Below are 15,814 nucleotides of genomic sequence, written 5' to 3'. Positions count from 1 at the left end.
ATGTAGAAGATCATGCCAAAGTTGACGGCGGAGGATCTGGTCATTGGCTCCGTGTATAATAGCTACACGGAAGTTGTAAGTTTGCCAAATACAATCAACGATCACAGATTGGTCAGAGGAAAAAACCATGGTTGCAATTAGGGCTGTCTAAATGGTTATCGGGTTTTGGGTATCCAATTAACCGAACCGAAATTCCCGGGTTTGGGTATCCAATAACCGAAAATTTCGGGTAATGGATCGGTTTCGGTTATTGTTTTTTGGAAATTTCGGTTATCGGTTAACCCAAAAAACCGATCGGGTTAACCGAATAACCGAAAATTATTTTATTAATTATTTAATATATATATTATCAATATATCATATATAATATATTATATATTTGTAAATTAATATATAAATATATATGTAAATTATTTAATATATATATATATTTGTAAATTATTATATATATACATATATTATATATAATATATTTGTAAATTTACAAATATTTACATATATTATATAATTTACAAATATATTATATATTTGTAAATTTACATATATATTATATATTTGTAAATTATTTAATATATATATATATATATATATATATATAATATATTTGTAAATATATATTATATATTTGTAATTTCTTTTAGAGTAGATAGAGCAAAAATTATTTGAATTTTATTTTTTAAATGGGTATTTCGGATACCCAAATAACCCAATTGGTTAACCGAAGCGGGTATTGGGTAACCGAACTTCTAAAACGGTTCGGGAACGGTTATTGAAATTTGGCAATTTCGGGTTCGGGTAACCGAAAATTCGGGTACGGATAACCGAACCCGAACCGATCGACAGCCCTAGTTGCAATCACATCAGGATGAGCAAGAACCCAAATGTTCGAACTTTTAGATGCTCGACAATTTTGATGAATAGGCACCATATTTAAAGAATTCCAGTAGCTCTGCCTCACCTTACGAAACGCCTTCTTAGGTTCAATCAAACCCAAGATAATAGGAGAAAATGAGCTACAGTGCTCCTTAAGTAACCGCTTGGATTCGTCCGTCAAACCACGGACATTCCAGGCGATGATATTCATGAAGATTGATTGAAATGGGCGGAGGAGCCTCCGCATCTTTCCACCTCAGCCGACCAGCTTTCACGGGCGACATTCTCCATCGCCTGAATACAGTCTTTCTTGCTATTGTCAATAACAAAAGCTTCCGGATTATTGCCAGCATCTCCAGCTTTACGAAGACGATGTTTAATACTCTCCTCTGCCTGTTTTGAGATTTGTTCCGCTGCACGATCTGCGAGCTGTTTTTTTGAAGGCCTACCGCGCCGCTTAGCTGCCATACCCGAAGTAATTGGCTCCTTAGCCAATGCCAGAATTTGTTCCAATCTCTGAGCCTTCATAGCATTCTCAAAAGCAACCGCATCAGTTGGTTGCTGTCGGGAATGAATTTCCTCACTTATAACATCCGCTTCAATTGTTTCCTCCTCTTCTGAACTTTCAGAAACATAAACTTCAAGCGGCCTATCGTACACCGATGTCTCCACATTGTTGGTGATAGCGTCCAACATATTCGGCCCTCTGATATCCTCATTATTCCTCAACTGAAATCTAACATTCTCACCACTGATTATGTTCTTAGCATTTTCCTCCTGCTCCAACAGATGAGGCGAAGAGCCTCGATGCGAAGGTTGCGCAACCTTCTGAGTTGTAGATTTTGGTTCATTGTCCTCACCGGAACCTTGCTGCTGTACGCGCGCGGATTTATCAGTTATCTGCTCAGCCTCCAAGATTTGTAACCCAGTTTCTTCACCTCTCAGGTTTTCCAACACAGCAAAAGTGTTTCCAATCGTAGTCCCCGAGCACTGCTTATCTTTAACCGAATGTTGCTGAATCTGTTGATCGCCGACAGGTTGATTTCTATGCTCATGCAAGGCGGCTTCATGTTCGTTGTTCGTAGTCTGAATATGCTCAATTTCTTTCCATTGTTTTCCCCTTGGCTGTTGCGTGGCAATCTTGACGTGAGTAGTTGTCTCGTCAGTTTCCTTTTGAATAGCTTTGAAACATCTGTCAGGAGAGTGTCCTGTTATTTTGCACCTGTTGCAGTAAAGTGGGAGCTTTTCATAAGTGAACTCAATATAAAAAGCGAAATCTCCTTCATCAAAAAGAAGAGTAGTAGGAAGAGGTTTAGACATATCTAACTCGACCAAGACCCTCGCAAACTGTCCAAAATCCTTCTTCACCGAAGCTGCATCGATTCTAATGGGATGCCCAATATATCTCGCAACTCCAGCCAGCACTTCCGCGTGCCAATATTCTATCGGCAAATAGTGTATTCTCACCCACACATTAGCCAACGAAGAATGCTCCTTGAAGGGATCGAAATTCCTTGACCATTCCCTGAGTCGAAGATGACCATTAAGAAGTTCCCAAGTGTTTTTAACCTTGGCACAGGTTTTGTCCGCCTCACTTTGAAAAACCAAAGTGTAGTAGCCTTTTCCAAGGGGAATAAGTTGCCAAGAAGAAGCAATTCCCCATAAATCATTCAACTCCTTTTTTAACATCATTGCCGGCTTCGGTTTTTCACCTTTACGAAGCAAAAGTCTTCCTGTCAAAGCATATTGAAATTCCGAAACTTGTTTGATAAGAAGATCTTTGGGCATTTTGAAACAGAACTGATCACCCTCCTTCATGGGACATAGTGCATGAAAGTTATGAGCAGCTACGTCAGAGCGTCGTTGCCCCCTGTTAGAAGCCATCTCCGCATAGGATTTGTGGGCATCAATCTTCTCTCCCATATCAGTAACTTGTTGACGAACCGAATTCGTGGGAATAGTTGTCGAAGAGGAAGCCGCCGCCCCATTAGGGTTAGGATTGGGATTCCCTTGTGCTTGCGTAAGGGAAGTACCATCCGGAACCACAAGCGTACGTTGAGGTCCCTTTGAGCCATGAGAAAAGACCATCATTCCAGACTGTTCGTTGGCGTTGTTCAAAGCTAAATTCGGATTAGCAGAAGTAGCAGGCGAAACCAAACTAGGGTGTTTCCTTGGGGAAGAAACATCACGAGCATTCGGGTTAAAATTGTTAGAAACGAGTGGAAGGTTCAGGCCCCCTTTGCCCGACATGATTCAGCAAGAGAGGACGCCGGAATGCGAAAAAGAAACCACAAAGCTTTCACTGGCATTTCATCAAACACCTTATAGGCAAACACAAATAAACCCAGAAATTGATTTCACCTACCAGAGTAGCATCGATCCAGGCGAGCAGCAGCTCCAGCGGCTTGTGGCAGCTGCACGTCGGCGTGGAGCTCAGGCGTCGAGCTCGAGCCACCGGCCGGTCGCGAGAGAGTCCGAACTCTGAGGCGAGAAAGAATTCAAAAAAAAAAATTACTGTTCACGCTACTAATAAAAGCATCTACAATAAGTACTACTCTCCAATAAAGAACGGCGCTTAAATGTGGTTTCCATCATTTAAGAGTTCACTCTCCACAATGGGAGAGCTCATCCATTGGCTCTCTAATTTTTCATTTCATTTTGTATTTAATTTTATTATTATTTTTAATTAAATTTTACATTAAATTTAACAATTCAAATTTCATTAAATTTAAAAATTAATCCTATATTGATCGAAAATTAAAATTGCAATACAATTAAATGGATGAAATGGAGCAATTTACAAAAGAAAGAAAAAACAAAAGGGCCAAATGGCCGATTGAAAAATAAAAATTAACATTAAATTTAACAACTTAAATTTTATTATTAAAATAAAAATCTAAAACTACATTGATTGAAAAATAAAAATGCATTACAATATAAATAATAGTTAAAAATTATAATGAAAAATCAGAATTAAATGTAGGATTATTTTGAAGCTACACTAAATTGATTATTGAATCCCACATTAAAAAATATAGTGTTCTCTATCATGTGTAGTACCCTATAAATAACTTAAAACATCTTATATTTCGGAAAGAATGAAGTACTTGATTAAGTTGTACTTCATCTGTCCCATAAAAACATGCATAATTTTCTTTTTTCGTCCATCCCATAAAAAACATGTATAGTCTATTTATAGTAATAATTCTCCCACTAAACATCACAATCAATGTGGGACCTTTTCTCTATTCACAATACACTTTACAAGATTTCTTAAAATCCGTGCCGTCCATACTATGCATGTTTTTATGAGACGAAGTGAGTATTATTTTAACAATCAAGCTTTATCGCTCAAATGCCTCCTAAGGTACATGTACTAAAATGAAAATATATCACACTTATTGTGGACATACTAAAATGACAAAAAAATCATATTTTTCATGGACAAATGGAGCAGTAATTTATATAGTAGTCCTAATTCCGAGCAAAGAAAAATAATATATTAAAAATGGTATAAATTGATGGAATATTAAGAATCTACGGTAATCAGCTCCGTCACTAATATTGCTTATGATTCTTAAATAACTTTCTAACTTTTCTTTATATGGCACTATTATGTTATAATTAATTCTTCATTTATCTTTATTTTTTATATTTTCATCATTCTTAATATATTATTTATTTTTATTTTTTTATATTTTTACATTTTTGTCTTAAAACTCGTGCTCTTCATACTAAAAAATTATTTGGGAACGAAACAATAAAGTAAGATGATTTTATAAACATATCTTTAATTTTAATAGTGCACGTTGGGAACTTAGTTTCAGGTTACCAACTTATTCGAAGAAACATTCATCAGCTGACAATCCCATTATAAAGAAGGTACAACATTCAACTAATTAAACTGAAGTAATTTGTCGATGTTTCACCAAACTTGCACCAACTTTAGCCAAATAGGGGATCTAGCACTATGACTATGCCCCACCTCTATATATGTTCCAACTTAGCATTGTTAATACAATTTTGACTCCAATTCCTACAAATTCATTAAAGTAAACGTAACACTGAGAGAGAGAGAGAGAGAGAGTAGGTAAATACTTGTGTAAACATGACATTTTACATGAAATGTAATCAAAATCGTGTAGAAACTCCAAAAGTCATCTCCAATATTATACTAATGTGTAGAAGCAGTGCGTTCTTCATTGAAATTCTTTGAAAGTTATCAGCTTTATCTTTCATCGGCAAGACTTGGCATCACATGAGTTGTGTGTATATATGGAGATCATATAGTGAAGGCTCCACCGACGACAGCTATAAAAGAGAGTTATATGATATGTGTGTGTTTATTTTTATATAATGAGAGAGTTGAGAGTTGAGAGTAGGAATGGGGCCATTGACATACAGTTGGATCTGTTGAGAAAAAACTAGATCTGGATCTCGCACACATATATATATTCGATATTCCTCCCAAAGTAGTGCTATGCCATTAGCACCGACATTTCTACATTTCATTAATCATTATTCATCATGGACTCAAATATCTTCATCCCATTAATTTAGACAGCGACCATCCATGTTTATGTGTTGAGTTGTAGCATCTGAATTTATATGTGGAATAGTATTGGCCAGAGCCTAAATTCATCAGTGCGAACAAACCGACATATCATAAAATGCGGTTATTGTTGTAATATCTTCTTTATCAAGCAATCCCAAATACAGAGAACAGAGATTTCAGAGAGAAGAGAAGGAGAGAAAACTGATTCTGTATTCTCATTAACCGTATCTCCAAGTTCCATCATATATATATATATATATATATATATATGAATAAGTAATGTACAATATATAATAAATAATATTATTTACAATACTCCCCCTTGGACATTACTTGATTATGTTCATGCCTCTTTCGCTGAAAAACCCTGTGGGAAAAAAACAGTCAAAGAAAAGAGTACATGTGATATGTATAACTTTGTGTTGCATTTGTTGCCTCATTAAAAACCTTAACTAAGAAAATCCAATGAGAAAAACTTAGTAAGGGAAAAAGAGTACAATAAAAATACACCTTCAAGGCATAATGAATTCGCTTCCCCTCAAACTAATAATCTACTAAGCCTACGCATTCCAATATTATGAACATGTTTTTCAAAAGTTGACGTAGGAAGTGATTTTGTGAATAAATCTGCCAGATTATCACAAGAGCGAATTTTATTTATTTTAATTTCGCCGCTCTTCTGGAGCTTATGCGGGTAAAAGAATTTAGGTAATATATGTTTTGTTAAATTTCCTTTAATGTACCCGCTATCCATTTGTGCAACACAAGCAGCATTGTCCTCATATAGGACAGTGGGAGATTTATCATCCGCAATACCACAAGATCCGCGAATATGTTGTATCAATGATCTTAACCATGCACATTCTTTAGCGGTCTCATGTAAAGCGATAATCTCTGAGTGGTTTGAGGATGTAGTAACTAGAGTCTGTTTAACAGATCTCCAAGAAATAGCTGTACCACCACAGAGGAAAACATAACCAGTCTGAGATTTAGCATTATGGGGATCAGATAAATAACCAGCATCCGCATAGTCTACCAATGTCATGTCTTGGTTTCTTGGATAGAACAAACCAAGATCTTTTGTACCTTGAAGATAACGAAGAATGTGTTTAACACCAATCCAATGTCTTCGTGTAGGAGAAGCACTGAATCTTGCTAGCAAGTTAACCGCAAATGCTATGTCAGGCCTTGTGCAATTTGCGAGATAAAGTAATGCTCCAATTGCACTCAAATAAGGAACTTCTGGTCCTAAAATATCCTCATCATCTTCTTTAGGTCTGAATGGGTCCTTATCTATTTCTAGTGATCGGACAACCATAGGTGTGCTAAGTGGATGTGATTTATCCATATAGAATTTCTCTAAAATCTTACTCACATAAGTTGACTGGTGTACAAGAATTCCTTCAGGGAGATGCTCGATCTGCAGGTCGAGACAAAACTTGGTTTTACCCAAGTCTTTTATTTCAAACTCCATCTTTAAGCATGAACGAGCTTCTTCAACCTCTTTACGTGTTCCAATTATATTGATATCATCAACATAAACAGAAATGATACAAAAACCATTTTGTGATCTTTTAATGAACACACAAGGGCATATATCATTATTCACATATTCCTTCTTCAAGAGGAATTCACTAAGTCGGTTATACCACATCTTTCCCGACTGTTTTAAACCGTACAACGATTTTTCTAATTTCACACAATACATGTCACGAGTTTCATTTTCCTTCATATGAGGAATTTTGAATCCTTCAGGGATTTTCATATAGATATCAGCGTCTAGTGACCCATATAAATATGCAGTCACGACGTCCATTAACTGCATTTCTAAATTCATTGATGATGCCAGAGATATCAAATAGCGGAATGTTATGCCATCTAAAACAGGAGAATATGTTTGATCAAAATCAATTCCTGGTCTCTGCGAAAACCCTTGAGCTACTAATCTCGCTTTATATCTTGCCACCTCATTATTCTCATCTCTCTTTCGTACAAATACCCATCTATATCCCAATGGTTCAACATTGTCGGGTATAAGTATTATAGTACCAAGAACTTTTCTTTTCTTTAGCGAGTTATGTTCTGCCTCAATTGCTTCCTTCCATTTCAACCAATCAGAGCGCTTCCGGCACTGTGCTACTGTTTTTGGTTCTGGATCCAGATTATCATATGAAATAGTACATGCAATTGTAGAGACAAATACATCGTCTATTACAATAACATTTCTGTTATAAGTTTCTCCCGTATTTATAAAGTTCATAGCAACTTCAATGTTGACATCAACCAGATTTTTATCAATTCCCATTATATTATGATCTGGTTGTTCCGCAATCCCAGTATTAGTTAGTGCACTTTTAGAAGTACTGGGAATATCATCTACAGGATGATCCTCTTCAAGAGGTTGTTGGAGTGATATCATATTCTTATTTGATTTTGCTTTGCGGGGATTTTTATCTTTAGCACCAATAGGTCTCCCACGCTTCTGGCGTTCGGGATTATCAGCTGATTTATTTTGTCCATATGGAACTTCAATCCTTTGTGGTGCATTCATAGCAGGAATATGTGATTTTGTCACTCCTTTATGATCAGTAAATGCATCTGGCAAATTACTTGCTAAATATTGCAAGTTAATTATCCTTTGAACTTCCAGTTCAGATTCATTAGTACGTGGATCTAAATAGTGAAGATTCTTTTCATTCCATGAAATTTCTCGACATTGTGTTGAAGTTGGGCTTTTGTCTCCCCCTAATGTCGGGAAATGATCTTCATCAAAAATACAATCAGCGTACCGGGCAGTAAATTGATCCCCAGTCATGGGTTCAAGAAATTTAATTATAGATGGAGATTCATAACCCACGTATATACCTAGCTTACGCTGAGGGCCCATTGTGGTACGTTTTGGTGGCGCTATTGGAGTATAAACTCCACAACCAAATATTCGCAGATGGGAAATGTTTGGTTCTTTACCACGTACTAATTGTATTGGGGAATATTCATGATATGCAGTTGGTCGGATTTGGAGCAAATTTGCAGCATGCAAAATCGCATGACCCCAACAAGTAATAGGTAAGTTTGATTTTTGTAGCAATGGCCTAGCTACTAGTTTTAAACGTTTGATTAAGGATTCAGCTAGACCATTTTGCGTGTGGACATATGGAACAGGATGCTCCACTTTAATACCCAATGACATACAATATTCATCAAAAGATTTTGATGTGAATTCACCAGCGTTGTCCATTCGAATGGACTTTATTGGGTAATCAGGAAATTGAGCTCTTAATTCGATTATTTTGGCAATAAGCTTTGCAAATGCTTTATTGCGAGCGACCGGACTTAATTAAGGATAATTAAACCGGGAAACCATGACTAAGGGAGGGAGATAAGAAGCGGGAGTAGAAAAGGGGAATGAATAAATAGAGAAGGATCATACTTTTCATTAATAACGAAGGAAACATCTAATATATATATAACGAAGGTTTAGTTGCAATGATTCGATTGAACTAGTAAGTTCGGATATTTCCGACTTAGCCATAATAACATAAGACTTCTTTGAGTACGCAGCGGAAGTAATAAGGTTTCTGATTACATGTATGAAGACATGTACCCAAGAGTTTTTCAAATATATATATATATATTGTCGAGACAAAAGAAGTTCCTGCTCGTCACTTCATCACCATCGGCTACTGCTCAACCTGCACATTTAGAAATACATGCAGGGCTGAGTACAAAGGTACTCAGTGGGCACATATGCCTACTATGAAATATAACATGCTTCGTAAAGTTGTAAATTGTCATGCCATCATAAACAGTACAGCAAGGGAGTTTTTCATGAAATAAGCCCAAGCTTACTAAATTCATTTGTGATTCTTAAAGTTCGACTGCAGTCTAAGTTCTCTTGTAATCTATCATATCTGGAACTTTGTGCCGGAGAGGTGGCCACCTCTCACGGTCACTTGACCGGCCAACCCGCTAGATGACTCACGGTCACTGGTGTACACTAGCCCTGGCAGGATAGCTATCAACTGCTCAAGACCCGAATTCGATTACATGATAAAAGTAACATCAGATAGATATCATACTGAAATTGAAACATTTTATGGCAAGACAATATTTGAAATAACTTCAATTAATTTAGTCATGAAATAACTTGCTTGAACGTAACATTTAAACTCATTTGATATATATGAAAGTAATGCCCACCTGATAGCAACTCTTGTTGTGGTGTAGTGGCTCTTAATCTAGTTATTGCTCTCCCGCTTGACCTTTATTGCGAGAACTTTAAATAAGATATTTGCTCGAGCAAAAATTCTCAAATAATGAGAATGCGTGAGTAACTATGCATGAATCTCTTATGCATGATTTATTATTCTAATGTCATAATCCGGGAGTTTTATTAATAAACAGGCTATTGGATTAAGAAAACTAACTAAGTCTCGTTTCATGAAATCGAATCATAACTATAATTAATCTGCTCATCTTAGAGTGTTTTAACCCACTTGATAATAAATAGATGTCGCCCTATTTAATCGATAAAAGAAAGTAGCTAAATCGAAGATCCGCTTGATAACCTCATAGAAATTAATCGTAATTGGATAGCTGCGTCTAATTAACTGGGCTAAACAAATATGAATTGAAGTAGTAATATAAGTCAAATAATTAAAAGGCTCTACATAATACAGCCTAATAATTAATTAAGAGTGAGCTTGAATTAAAATAAATAATTACAATTCATATATATAAATTTAGAGTCCAAATAAAATAATTAAATTTGGACTGAATAGTTATTACAAGGCCCAACTGAGATGAGATTGTTGAGCTCAAATAATTAAATAATTTTGGGCCCAAATGAAATGGTAGCAGCCCAACTAAAATAATTAATACTGGGCCCAAGTTAGATAATTAAACTTAGCCCAATTGTAAAACAAAAGAAAGGCCCAAAACAAATTAAACAAAGCCCAAGTTTTAAAAAAAACAAGCCCAAAATTCGGCCCACATAAAATGGCCCAAATCCTTCCTTATCTCTCCCACTCGGTCTCTCTCTCTCTCAAACAGACGCACACTTCTCTCTTTTCTCTCTCACTGAAAAAAAACTCAAAATCCAGTCGAGCTCTCTCGACCTCGGCTCCGACGAGGTTGCCGGCGTCGCCGCCGCCTAAGCCCGGCAAGGTCATGCCTCCGTTCCTCCTCATACATTTCTCCCTCTCGCTAATCATCTCTCTAATTCTCTCAAATCCAGAAGTCGTGCAAGCCCTAATTTTTCTCCCAAATCTGAAATCGGCACTGCCGTGGTTCTCTGGCCGTCAATCGGCGAAGCCGACGTTGCCTCGCTCTCTTTCTCGATTTCCTGAATTCCTTTCATAGATCCAGTTCGTCCGCCCCTTCTCTGCCAAAATCTGCCGCCGTCATCATCTTCTTGAGGCATCCGCCGCGAATGACCCCGGTGAGATTATGCCCGGCCAAGGGCGTCGCCCCTCTCATCCGATTCACCTTTCTCAGTCTCGGCGAAGCAACCCAATCGAGCCCTAGCTTCTATCTCTGGATTCGCCGCCTCTGGGATCTCCGGCGAGGCTGGCGTCGCCGCCTCTGAAATTGACGAGGCTGACGCCGTTCTTTCCCCTATCTCGATCTTCTCGAGTACAGCTTCGCGGCCGGCCCTGGCTTCCTCTCGATTGAGCGAAACCACCGCCGCTGCTGTTGAAGAAATCCCCAAACTCAGCGAGGGTCGCCGTTCAACCTCGCCTCCCATTCCTGAAGACTCGCCGTCGTCCTTTGTCGTCATCAAAGCTCCTTTGTCTCGACGAACAGGGCAGCCGCTCTGGGTCCTCAGAAGCACCGATGGTCTGTCGCCCCTGGTTTGATGCCGTCGCGCTTTCCTTGGCCGGTATCGTTGTCTGCCGTCGGAGGAAGGCTCTTCCGCCTCAACGAACAAGCAGTCAGCCTCCGGCTGATTCCGAATTTCTCATCGACGAAGGTTCGGTCCCATCTCTTGGTATAAATGCAAAAGTAGCAAGCTATGGTTCTTTCTTTCTAGTTCAATGTAAATGTGATCCTCTTGGTTCCTATATATATCTATTATGCAAGGTTAAACTAAGCATGTAGTTGTTTCTATATCATAAGAGTTCTTACTGACTTCGTGATTGCTAAGCCCCTTAAGTATATAGACTCATTTATGTACTCAGTATTTTTTTTTTAAAAGATGCCTTGATGGGTATGAGCATGTAACATTGACTAGAATAACTGAGTTTAGCAATTACCTTGTAATTGTTTGGTGTTTGGTGGCTGCTGCTATTGATTTCAGTAGGAGAATGACTGAAATAAAAATGATTCCTTAACGAATGCAGGTGAACTATGGAAGAATGGGGAAGTTCAAGCTACAACTTACCTCTTCGAAATCAAGGCTGGAGTTGAAAGAAATAACCCTCCATCTCTGAACCTTGGTGCGCCTAAAAGAAAGAAAAGAATTATGGCTGGTGTTTTTTTCTTTGAAGTGAAGTTGGCTATTTGACTATCTTAATACCATAAGAGAGCTTACAAGTGAAGGAATAGGATTAGGTATAAGGTGTGCGGCTGAAAGACCGCTACTTTGTACTATAGCATGACTGTGAGTAGGTGGCCGCAGAGTTGAAGGGAGGGGAGTGCTGTAACAGTACTTGATGTTTCTTTTCACCTTTTTGTTGCACTCACACGTTCTCTTCTTTCCTCCTTTTCTCTTTTCCTTCTTTTGATAAAGTAGCACTCTTTTCCTTGATTGGAGGGAATTGGAGGCTACTGCAGATTTTGTATAGCCCCAGACATTTCATATCTCCCACTTCTTTTCTTTATTGGCTTCTTGGCAGATTGTGTACTAGAGTAGGTTATGTAATAGAGTTGGAGGAAGTAAGAATAGAAGATTTGGTGGATATACCCAATGTGGGAAGTTATAAATCTGTAATATAGTAACGTGTGATTAATAAAATACTAGTTTCGGATTTGTTAATATCGCGTGTTTGTATATCTGCTCGATATCTGATTTCCTGCTTTGCTAGAATAATCTAAATTAAATCCGCAGATTTAATTCACGGACTAAAATCTAAATTAAATCCAAAGATTTAATTCTCCTCACAAGCCGGAATAAATTCACGACTTAAGCAAGTACAAAAATAATAACAACTAATAATATAAATAATATTTCTATTGCACTTAATAAATAACATGACTTTGCTAAGTCAGTTATAATCTGAAATAAATCATTGACTACTCAATAATTCAATCGTGGTCATCTCAGGTAATGGCATCTAATTCAGAACTTTGAGCTGAATTAACTGAATATTAATCACTGGATTAAATCAACTGAAAGATGTAAAAATAAATATTGCATTTGTTGCTCTTAATCATAAAATAAAATAGCGGGCTACTACAAGATAATAAGCATACACAAGTCCATCGAGTAGAAGCATCAATTAGGACCATAAAATATTGAAATGGTCCGGACGCCGGGTGAATTGGTCCACATATATCTCCTTGAATTCGTTCAAGAAAAGAAGGAGATTCTAATTTAACTTTGGTACGAGAAGGTCGTACTATAAGCTTACCTTTTGCACATGCTTCACAAACAAATTCATTTGAAGGTGATAGATCTTTTGTTTGTATATTGTGCCCAATAGCATTAGTAATAATCCGACGTATCATATTATGCCCAGGATGACCCAATCGTTCATGCCATAATATAAAAGATTTTGGGTCTTTAAATTTTATGCTTAACACAACATGATTGTTAGATTTAATATGAGTATAATACAACCCAGAGGAGAAATAAGGGAACTTCTCAAGAATTTATTTCCTACATCCAACATTCTGAGTGATGAGGAGAAATTCATTATTGTTATCGGTTTCTGTTTCAATGTGAAAATCGTTTTTTCGGATGTCTTTAAAACTAAGAAGGGTACGTTTTGATTGTGGATACAAAAGTGCATCATTGATAATTAATTCTGTACCCATAGGGAGTATTAGAGAAGCTCTTCCAGAGCCGACAATAAGGATATTGTCATTTGCAATTGTAGTGACACTCCCCCTTTTTTCAGTAAGGGTTTGAAAATATTTTCTATCAGTAAGTATAGTATGTGTTGTGGCACTATCCACTAGACACAATGTACTTTCATTCTCCATGAGTTGCAAGTTTGAGTTTGACATTCTAAAAGCAAAGAAGTAAAATATAAATCAAGAAAATAGCAAATAAAGATAGCAAATAAGTCACAATAATAATAGAATTTTAAGTATTGCAAACACACAAAAACAAACTAAATTACTAACAGTTTGCAAATAAAACATGAACCATATTTAAAATCCTAAAATGTCTGAATAGTCCAACAAATCAAATTACTTTTGATCTCCATAATCTTCAAGATCAAGTTGCATTAAATCATCATCATCGGCATTAAACTCCAAATTTGCTTCAGGCAAACTGGCATGATGTATTTCACTTCGAATTTTCTTGCCTTTCTTGTTCTTTTGCAACATTTGATATGCTTCAACGAGGTGCTTGGCGGTGCGACATGTACGACTCCAATGACCATCGCACCCACACCTGTAACAAGTTTGTTGTATTTCTGGAGTTTGCTGAGATGTACTTGCTTCTTGTGGATGTGATGTCTTATGAAATCCTTTTCCATGACTTCGGAATCTAGCAATATGATTGTATCCACGACCTCGACCTCGACCTCGACCTCCTCTATGGGACCAACCTCGTCCACCACGTTGGGACCAATTCGCTTTTCCTCGGCCTCTCCCTCGACCACCTCTATAAGTGGTAGCATGTGCTTCAGGCACTGCTTGTGAACCAACTGGTCTTGCATTGTGGTTTCTCATCAAAAGCTGATTATGTTTCTCTGCTACAAGTAAAGCAGAAATGAGTTCAGAATGCCTAGTATAATTCTTGGCTCTGTACTGCTGCTGGAGTACAAGGTTACTGGCATGAAAAGTAGATAGAGTCTTCTCTATCAAATCAATCTCTGTAACTTCTTGTTTACAGAGTTTCAGCTGTGACACAATACGGTGTAAGGTAGAATTGTACTCAATCACGGACTTGAAATCCTGAAAGCGTAAATTCAGCCAATCATATTGTGCCTGAGGGAGAATAATGGCCTTTTGTTGATCAAAGCGATCCTTCAGGGATTGCCATAGTACAACAGGGTCCTTTTCAGTAAGGTACTCATTTTTTAAGTCCTTATTCAGATGATGACGCAAGAAAATCAAAGCTTTCGCCTTCTGGGCGGAGCTACATGAAGAATCTGGAACTATAGCGTCGCTCAGATCACATGAGGCGAGGTATATTTCAACATCCAAAGCCCAAGTCAAATAGTTACCACCATCAAGAGCAAGCTCGGAGAATTCTCTTTTGTTGATGTCAGACATATTCAAACTATAACAAATAATGAAAAGAAATTCGGTTTCAATTTCAATTATGAAAACCTATACTGAAACTGAAGTATCTCCAACCAGCAACAGACAAAAGAAAAACGTCAAATTTCTTGTTCATCAACATAATTATAACGCCATTTTAAAAAATCTTGCCAAGCAATCATATAAAAATAATGTGATCAGTCAACTATAAAATGCTATATTTACGTCAGCAGCATTGATTATCAAACAAATCAATTTCCTAGTATGAGGTTTTGAGAATTTATGCACCTACTTGATTAAATAGTAAATAAATACATAGATATAACATTCAATTCATTGTCAAGAAAATCAAGTTCTTCATATAAAATCATGCACAAAAAAACAGTATCGCATGTTCGCGCAGATAATTGGAACAACGATGCATCAGCGACAAGAAAACAATAATTCCAACTTCTCCCCAACTAAATTAAAACTCAGCACTCAAATTCATTGTTCCCAAAGACCAAATCAATAATGGATTCTCATTATTAACGGTTAATAAACATAATCGAGAAACAATTCAAAATAAACAAATACAGGAAACCCTTCATGTGTACCACATATTGCTGCCGTAAAAAAAAAATTGAAAATCATGGAAGCAATTTCTTTTAAAAAAAATTCAGATGTTTCAATTCATATAATTTGTGATTTTAAAGAAATTACCTTGCAAGAAAAACACGATTTTTTCTTATGGTCTATCTTCGTGTTCACTCAGTTGGTTAGAGACTCGTGCTGATAACGTGTTGTAATATCTTCTTTATCAAGCAATCCCAAATACAGAGAACAGAGATTTCAGAGAGAAGAGAAGGAGAGAAAACTGATTCTGTATTCTCATTAACCGTATCTCCAAGTTCCATCATATATATATATATATATATATATATATATATATATATATATATATGAATAAGTAATGTACAATATATAATAAATAATATTATTTACAATAATTTTGCCCAATTTAATGAC

General features: G+C 36.8%; 1 protein-coding gene across 1 annotated transcript; it reads right to left on the bottom strand.

Moving 5' to 3' along the window:
• Positions 1-13,783: 13,783 nt before the first annotated feature.
• On the bottom strand, positions 13,784-14,818 carry LOC131025655 (uncharacterized). Its single transcript, XM_057955453.1, has one exon. It carries the CDS (start codon positions 14,816-14,818, stop codon positions 13,784-13,786), a length of 1,035 nt encoding a protein of 344 aa, XP_057811436.1.
• Between the last annotated feature and the right edge of the window lie 996 nt (positions 14,819-15,814).

The sequence above is a fragment of the Salvia miltiorrhiza genome, chromosome 5 (assembly GCF_028751815.1).
Source record: "Salvia miltiorrhiza cultivar Shanhuang (shh) chromosome 5, IMPLAD_Smil_shh, whole genome shotgun sequence".
Classification (NCBI taxonomy): Eukaryota; Viridiplantae; Streptophyta; class Magnoliopsida; order Lamiales; family Lamiaceae; genus Salvia; species Salvia miltiorrhiza.
This window is presented reverse-complemented; position numbering and strand designations above follow the sequence as displayed.

Bases quoted from the DNA above. Each gene is read 5' to 3' on its own strand.
- LOC131025655 (XM_057955453.1), bottom strand. From the start codon at position 14,818: ATGTCTGACATCAACAAAAGAGAATTCTCCGAGCTTGCTCTTGATGGT.